This window comes from Neovison vison, chromosome 2 (assembly GCF_020171115.1).
Source record: "Neovison vison isolate M4711 chromosome 2, ASM_NN_V1, whole genome shotgun sequence".
Classification (NCBI taxonomy): Eukaryota; Metazoa; Chordata; class Mammalia; order Carnivora; family Mustelidae; genus Neogale; species Neogale vison.
Genome location: NC_058092.1, coordinates 53,951,467 through 53,960,299, shown reverse-complemented (window position 1 = coordinate 53,960,299; position 8,833 = coordinate 53,951,467). Strand labels below are relative to the sequence as shown.

Here is an 8,833-nt window from a genome sequence, read left to right as displayed (position 1 = left end):
ACTGGCTGCAAAGAATAAGGGAAAAATCATTCAGTGGAACTCAAGGAGTAAAAATAAACATCGATTCATCAGAATAGGTGGTGTTCTCTGACAGCAGAATTCTATAAAACTACACACTTTTTTTGGTTAATCTAGTTAGAAAATCCTCACCTTCATACTTTTGCCTTTACAAATCATATCTCCTGGGGCGCCTGGGTGGCTCAGTAGGTTAAGCCTCTGCCTTCGGCTCAGGTCATGATCTCAGGGTCCTGGGATAGAGTTCTGCATTGGGCTCTCTGCTCTGCAGGGAGCCTGCTTCTTCCTCTCTCTCTCTCTCTGCCTGCCTCTCTGCCTACTTGTGATCTCTGTCAAATAAATAAACAAAATCATTAAAAAAAACCAAACCCAAATCATACCTCCTTACTTCATAGACATCTACCTAGCCACTAAGATCCTCATTCCTAACCTCCTATGTATCTCTAAGCCAGAAGTCCCAAATTGACTTCATGTGCTACTTGACCCGTGGAATTTTTTTTTAATTTAAATTGTAAATATTTAAAAGTAAGATTTTACATAAAACATCAATTTCTGGCTTAACAAATTGAATCACTGGGCAGCATTGGGTCAGTAAGTCCAACGTGGTACAAACTGTTCAGAGCTGAGCAACAGGGACTCTCCTTTGAGAAAAAAACAGTACAAGGCAGTCTTCACAGTGTCTGCCCCTCCCCACAGCCTTATACCCATTTCATTGTTGCTCCCCTGGAGACATTTAACTCTTCTTTACTCCTGTTATAATCCAGCTTCCCTCTTTATTGAGCTCTACCACATCTTAGTTCAGACTTGTAGTACAATTTTATCAAGTAATTGTGATGAGTCACTTTCTGGCATAGTCTACTATGTACTGCAAACAAAGTTAAGACCAGGCCACACAACTTCCCAATACAGCCGATCTTATCTTTAGCTCAGCAGTGCTGCCTCATACCTTTCTGGCTTCCACAAGGCATAGATGCTCATACTTCTGCCTACGTATCATTCCCTTGGTTTGGGTTCCTTCTTCCGTGCATCACTCAGCTCAAGTATTAGCCCTTACTTGGTCTAGCTGTCTAGCCAAGAAAGTCACTACTTCTGTATTCTCTCACTTATAATTGAGTTATTAATTTCAACAGTTATGTGTAGTTTTAAGTATATTCCCATCTCCTCCAGGAGACTGAGGAAGTCAAGGGCAAAAACTGGGTCTTACTCATCTTTGCATTCCCACAGTCTAATAGTGCTTGGTAAGAGAATGAGAAGTGTAACTGGATGACAGAGTCTTAGGCCCATTTTCTATCAGTCAGCTTGGACTAAGCTATGCTGTTGTACCAAACTCCACCCAAGTCCCAATGGATGATAAAAACAAAGGTTTATTTTACATGCACACTATTACACCATCATGGACTAATTCTGCTCAACATCCATTTTAGGATCCCAGTTGAAGGAAGAGCCCTAGGAGACTGATAGTCTCACTGGAAAGGGAAAGATTGGTGACCATGCTTTGGCTCCTCAGGCTTCTGCTCCGGAGTGGCAACTTCATTTTTGCTCACATTTCAGAGGCTAAAGCAAATCAGTACACCCCGGCATAAAGCCAAAGGGGCAAAAATGTAAAATTCTCTTGAAGGGTGAATGCCTTTAACTTTGATATAATCTACCACATTGCCCTCATATCCAAGTTCATCTTCCAGCGGCATGGAAGCCTATGGAAACTTCCTCAGGCTCATACATCAGGTGGCTTTTGAACCCAGCTAGTGGAAGACCTCTGCAGGAGACCGAAGAATGTGAGGTTGGGAGATGCCAGGGCACCTTCCATACCCTCCTACTGTAGGCAGGCTTCTGCAGAGGCTCTATTTCCTCCATGACCCCAGCTTCCACTAGCCAGGGCTGCTGACTTTTCTATTTCTGTGGAGTAGCCCTGGACACTATGACCTTGGACTCACACACTCAGATCTAATCTCCAAATGCAAAATGGAGAGGGATTTGACTCACATCATCCAGTTATCTCAAGAACAAAACTAAAAAATGTTTATGAAAATACATAAAGAATAAAGTGTTAGACAAATAAGGTGCTTGAGTGTCTCTGAAGTGAGGCAACGTGGTGTTGCAATAAAGAAAACGAGAGTGGGGTCTCGGGTTACGTTCATCATCTTGCTCTGCACCAACTGTCACCTCAGCCAGGCGACATGGTGTTCTCTATGCTCCTCATCGGCCAAATGGAGGTAACACCGTTGACGATGAAGTGGTTGCAGAATGGCATAAAGATCTCTGAAGACGTATACTCTCCAGTGTAAAAAGCTACACAAATATTAAATTCACTAGTTATAAGCAGGAAAAAATCTTTATTTCTCTCAAATTAAAAAGGAGGAATCAATCTTCAAGCAAGATAATCAAAATAGTCAATAACACAATTTAACAGTTAGGAGAGCATGTACAGATTAGACTACAGGTCTAGAAACTCTGAATTAAGCGCATACACCCAAATCAGGAGGGCTGACAGCTTTCGCACTGAGGAGATGCAGTGACTCATCGTAAACACACATCTTGTGGGAAACTGGAGCGGACTTTTCACAGGACAGTAAACCGAAGCGACACGTTGTCATTGGCTTAGAGAACAGATACGAGCTTCAGAGGAGTCACAGTGAAACGCCATTGTAATGCAACAATTTCCCCGGAGATCTGTTCATCTCAGAAACAAGAATATATATAAAAATCAGTAGTACAAATTCTCATAAAACTAGAAAAGCCCTCTGAGCCCTAACACCTTGAAGCTTACATAAGCACTGAGGTTTATTTTTCTTCCCTTTACTCTTCTCTAAATTAAATACAAAACAGTCTTTTATTTAGTACATTTCCGACTTTACAGCCAGTTTCAAAACGAAGAAAGGTTTTATGAAATGGAATTAGACACACACCAACCCCAGGGAGAATCTCAAGGTGCAATGCTCCTCGGTGAAGTTTTAAAGAGAAAGCCTTTTATGTCCACAGAATGACGCTGTTTCCTGGAATAGCCTGATGATTGCCAGGAAGGAACGCACACCCATGCCATCCCAGGGTTGTCCTCCTTTTGGAGGTGTTTGCCATCTCTCCATCTCCCTCTCTCCCTACCTCTCCCTCCCCCACACACAGACCCATACACACACTGATCCAATTGGGGGGATTCCCTGAAGCACACAGATAATGGCATTTCTTTTGGCAAGACTTGTGCAACTTGTTGAAAAAAAGATAAGGAATGGTGTGTAGGAACAACTGTCATGGGAGTTCGTCTCAACAGCTGCAGGAAGCAGATCTCTCTTCACAGCTGAAATGTGGCTTCATGGTTTCCCAACATCTGGGTCTTGCACACTTTTCATCTAGAAACCAGACTGGATCAGTTATAGGTGGAAAGGGATGATAACTTAGGATCAGACCACACTCCTGTTTTAAAAAAAAAAAGTCTCCACTGCTAGATTCTTCTTTTGAGACACTACAAAGGATAAGATAGTTACTAAAAATGCAGGGGAACTGAAAGGAAAGCAATTCATATCAAGAACACAACTTGGCCTTATGAACTGCATCCCTGGCAAAATTTGCTGTGGCAAGAAAAGATACTGTCTTTTAAATAAAAGGTAACACGCGAAATTCACCAGATAGATACGAATGTCTCCCGAGATCCTGCAACCCAGCAGAATGCGAATGAGATGGGTGCCCTCTGCATATACAGTGCGCGACTACCACCAGGACCCAGGGTGCCAAAGGCAAAGATTCCAGGGACAAATAACACTGTTTTACCCATTTTAGAATGGGGTGCTCAAAGGAGAAAAAGGTACACAAAGGGCCCTTTTGAATTTCCTGATTCATCCCTATAGGTACGTGAAAAACACAAGTTTAAGTAAATGGGATGACTTCGGTTTTTACATAAGGAGACAGGATAACTGAGTATCTGTCATGTAGGGTAATTGCTGAGAATTTAATTAGACAATGCATATAATGTACTGAGCAGGAAGTACCACTCAACAGTCACTACTAAGAACAGCTATGTCTTCACACATTCAGAAATTTGTGGTCTTTATGATTTAAGCCAACCTCAAGCAGAAGCTGGCAAGGTGTTTAGTCAGCTCGACAGCTACAGTGAAATACTGAAATCAGTTGACAGTGAGCCGAATTTTCTACAATCCTATCTACGACTGCACACAGGCACCCTTCTATCCTGTCTATCCTACAACTATCCTGTCTCAACAACAATTTAAGGGGTGGAAGAAGCCACAGCAGTACCTCTTCCAAGAATCCCCCTCATCCATGACTCTCTCCTTACCTTTACTCTCTCCTTACCTTCCCTAGCAAAGAGGGGCACAGCTGGGGCTGGAGCTCTTGCGAGCGTGGCCGCTGGAGGATGGCAGGGAAGACAGGAAGCCGTCTCCCCTGGCTAATGCCGGAGCCAGCACAGCAGATGGCAGGCAAAGGTGTGAATGTGGCGCTCAGCATCAGGTTGGTGTGGAATGCAAGATAGGGAAGACGGTGCAAAAATCCGGGGTGGCTCTATGTCAGCAGCTCAATCACATTCCGTTGACCCGCCAGCACTTCAGGCAGGATCAGTTTATCCTCAGAGCCTTATTCGGGGTATGAATAAGGGAGTGACTTGTTCCAGTAACAGGGAAGAAAAGTGAGTAGCATCGGGAGAGCTGCCAGTAGCCCAGGTCTACAGTAGAGAGCATGACAGCTTGGGGGGGGTGGGGCTCAAGGGTAAAGGTCCCCTCCAGGGTATAACCCCATGGACACCAAAATGGTAGGTGAGGGACATGAACCTGACTCCTCCACAGATTAGCCTGGACCCAAGCCTTCTTCAACAGCCGTTCACTTTATAAACGAGTAGTTATAAAATATCAAGGCCTCGGACCTTCCTCTAGCAGCTCCCTTTGCTTCAGCAAAGGGGAAAAAAAGGAATCAGTCACATACAGAGCGGAATGGCACGTCAGCTACTTCCGTGTGAGGCCACTTGGAAATGCAAGCAGAATCAAGCAGGCTCAGCACCCTGGCTTGGTTGGGATAGGACAGAGTAAACATCCGGAGCCAACTCGGGCTGCAGAGCTGGGGAAGCCTGCACGTAAGTCCTGGCTGCACTGGCTATCGGCAGCAAGAGCCCAGCCAAGATGCTTCACATCTCCGACCCCTGCCTTCTTTGTTTATAAACATGGCACCACGTCCATCTCAGAGGATGCTTGAAAGATTAATTGAGATGTTTGCTAAGGTCCTAGAACTACACCTAGCACCCAAAAGGCCTTCAGTAAATGGTACTTATTTTATGTCTGCCTTGGTGTTAAGAGAGTTATTAAATATGGCAAAGTTTCCAAGTTCTAAGTTAAGGGGAAAGCCTGTTCAGGTAATGGAAAACAAAATGAATCCACAGCTGACTAGAATCACAGGATATGAGGACAGGTAGGAATCTTAGAGACACCCTGACTACTTCCTTTTTGTGTAACTCTGAAGGAACCATGTGTGTGTCAATAGAAGGAAGACCAAGAGAAGATGTCCTTTTTGCTTTTGTCCAAATACCTGCAAGAAGATTTTAATTTTTTACAAAAATTACTGGACGAAAAACTAGAGAGCTGGTTGAAGAAAATCAGAAATAGACATTTTAGGCCACTAAGCATGAAATAAGTATCATCTTTCAAAGATCACGGAAAAGGTGTTTGTCTGTTTTTGGTCTCACCAAGTACAGGACCCTCAACTGCTGGATCACCTCAGAAACAGAAAACGCACTGAGACACCCAGAGGCTCCAACACTGCCCACAACTGTCTATTTTGCCAGAGAGGAGGGAAGGATGGAGAATGACAGCATGCCACCAGGGTCCAGCCATTCCCCATACTTCTCTCAAAAACTCCAAGGGAGTCTGTTCAAAAGGGAACTAAAGGTAGAGTTGTGAAGATCTGTCTGCTTCTAGGAGGGCACACACTTTCTTTTCTTGAACTGTCCACCTAATAACCTTAACTCTCTACTTTCCCTAGTTTGTGGAAAGGGTCTCCATGGCAACAATAGTCTAAGTTGTGCCATTTTCCTCATATTCAGACTTGTTTTTTCTATGCCTGTATCACCAGGACACCTGAGCCTTACCCGTATCTTTTCACCCTGATCACCTAAGACAGTCAAAGAATAGTCACATGAAGGGAGAGAGGGAGAAGAACCGGCAAGAGCAGTATCTGGACAGAAGATGCAGACTGACTAGGGATCTACTGGGACATCTTCAGAAAATAAATAATATGGTACAACACAAGTGGCGTGCAGAAACGGGTAGGTTTTTTTCCCTCCAGTATGAAGAGTTAGGCAGAAGTCACTCCCAGGAATAGCAAAGGACCTTCTTCAGGGACAATCATAAAGAGGGGTAGTTATTTTTAAGGCAACAGGAATAAATTTCATTGTTCTTCCCAGAGGAGAGCAAGAATTACAATAGGTGGCCACCAAGTCTGGAAACCAGGCAGATCTTTAATAAATGGTTTATTGATAGTACATTATAAAGAATGACAAAACTGTATTATCTATATTTCTAGACTTAATGGCCACCCCACAGAAAGCATCTTTGGAACAGAAAAAAAGTTTTAAGAATTTGTTTTCCCATAATCATAAAGCTGTGCTACTCAGTTCCGGGCCCAGCTAGTGCAACTTTCTCCTCAACCCAAAGGCTCCATTCCCTTTACCAACTATTTATAATATGCTTGGGTCACTCACAGGAGAAAAACACTGTCAGCATCAATATTTAGCAGCATTTCAAAATACATTTTTTTGTCTTGACGAAAAAACTAAACTATTCTTTTAGTGCAGTAATTTCATGTGGCCTTATTACTTCTATACACAAGATACGATCTTTTAACATTTATGTAGGTAAGCATCTCCCATTTTTTTTTGAAGACTCCCAAAGACTCTGAGGATTTTATTTTTTCACAATAAAAGAAAAAAGGGCAGTGTCAACCCATGAGAGTCAGCCCAGCAGCATTAAGGAGGCCCTCGGCAGAGCCCAGTTCCTGGTGTGGGAAGCGATCTGACAGCCCCCCCTGCTCTCAGCTCTTAGAAACAGGTCTGAGAGGGATCAAAGCAGTACCTGTCTGTATTGCTTCATAGCCTTGGGAGAAAACAGAGGCTAAAAAAAATATATACAGTCTAATAAAAAGAGTGGAAACCAAATCCTTTCATTCCAGGGATGTCTGCAAAGGACAGATTCTATGGAGCATGGATGCAGAAAAGATATCACTCCTAACAGGAAAAATAAATCATGGACAATCACTCAAGGCCAGGGAAGCAACCACAAAAAGCAACTGGCTTCAAGCGCACAGTCACCAGGAAGGGCACATACCAGAAATCTCGGGACAAGGCGGCCTGGCGCTGTGGTTCAACAGCCTTCGGGAGACGGAGGGCACCAGAGGCCAACACCGTCACGCGCCAAAGGGCTACTACGGCAACAACATGAGGGCCAGAGATCAGCTAGAGGTTGGGGTTAGATGCCGCCAGAAGCCTGGCCTGGGCTTGTTTTCTTGGGAAGGGCTTGAGACGTGCAGAGGCATCGTACGCATGTGTTGGTGACCCTTCTCGAGAAAGGCATAGAGGAGCCGCTTCAGGAACGCTTTCTACTCATTCGTTTTCATTTCAGTTCGCCATTTAAACTAGAAAAGATGCTGTGAGCTATCCCCACTAGCTTCTACCTTGGACACGGCACCGATACTACACACACAACTGAATGGACGACATTTTCCTGGTTCTTCCACTAGGCAGGCTCAGTATGCTTCTTTGGACTGAATAGGCGTGATCTTGTTCGAGAAAAGCGTGTAAACGTAGGGCCAGATTTTGTTAGTCTCCGTCCCAGAAAATTGGTGAAGTACTCCTCGGCTCCTGAAAAACAAAAGCCAACACACGAAGGCCTTTTTGGCTTCCTCTAACATGACATGAGGGTGGGTGAAGATCCTGGGCATAAAGCCAGCACGACCTTGTGGCCTATCAACCACCGCTAAGTGCCAACCTCCGCATTCGGCGTACCTAAGTAAAACCACAGCTTTTACGGTTCTGGCATGCCTGCCGTGATGCCTCCTCTTCTTCTCCTGTTTAAAACATAGCAAAGAGGAGCCTGCTTCTCCCCCTGCTTGTGCACACGCTCTCTCTCAAAAAAATAAAATCTTAAAAAATATGTATCAAAGAATAACATTATATGGACAATCCCCAATCTGCCTCAGGATACACTTTTTTTTTTTTTAAAGATTTTTATTTATTTATTTGACAGAGAGAAATCACAAGTAGATGGAGAGGCGGGCAGAGAGAGAGAGAGAGGGAAGCAGGCTCCCTGCTGAGCAGAGAGCCCGATACGGGACTCGATCCCAGGACCCGGAGATCATGACCTGAGCCGAAGGCAGCGGCTTAACCCACTGAGCCACCCAGGCGCCCTCAGGATACACTTTTCCAAAGACAAACCACTGACAAACCTGGGTACTGGAAAACCCTTATTACTTACAATAGAGCGCGAAACACATGACGCATCATGATGACAGGATCGTAACTTCTGATCTAAAGGCTTGCTAAATTATTTGGGAGGTAAAAGGTCAAAACCCGATTCCAGTAGTGGCTGCAGACAGCTGTCCTGTACGCAGTCTGCAAATGGGTTTTGTTCACTGTGCATGCTGTTAAGAATGTTATTTGTTGCCAAGATACAAACTGGGATGTCCCCCCCACCCCCTCAACTCACAGCCAGATTTCTGCTTCTCTTGAAAAACAGGGCTCACTGGCCACTCTGGGCCTGAGTGCCCCTGTGGGATAAGTGACTAGAGCGGCACGGGCACTGTCACTCAACTGCCCCGATGAACACATCCT

At 44.4% G+C, this 8,833-nt stretch overlaps 1 protein-coding gene across 5 annotated transcripts in view; it reads right to left on the bottom strand.

The window, feature by feature from the left end:
- Positions 1 to 2,328: 2,328 nt before the first annotated feature.
- Positions 2,329 to 8,833, bottom strand: part of AK4 (adenylate kinase 4) — a 69,444-nt gene continuing 62,939 nt past the window's right edge. For all 5 annotated transcript variants that reach the window (XM_044238383.1, XM_044238382.1, XM_044238379.1 and 2 more), the window contains one exon: positions 2,329 to 7,864. In XM_044238383.1, the coding sequence (XP_044094318.1) occupies positions 7,750 to 7,864 (115 nt within the window). In that variant the 3' untranslated portion in view covers positions 2,329 to 7,749. The remainder of the gene's footprint in view (positions 7,865 to 8,833) is intronic.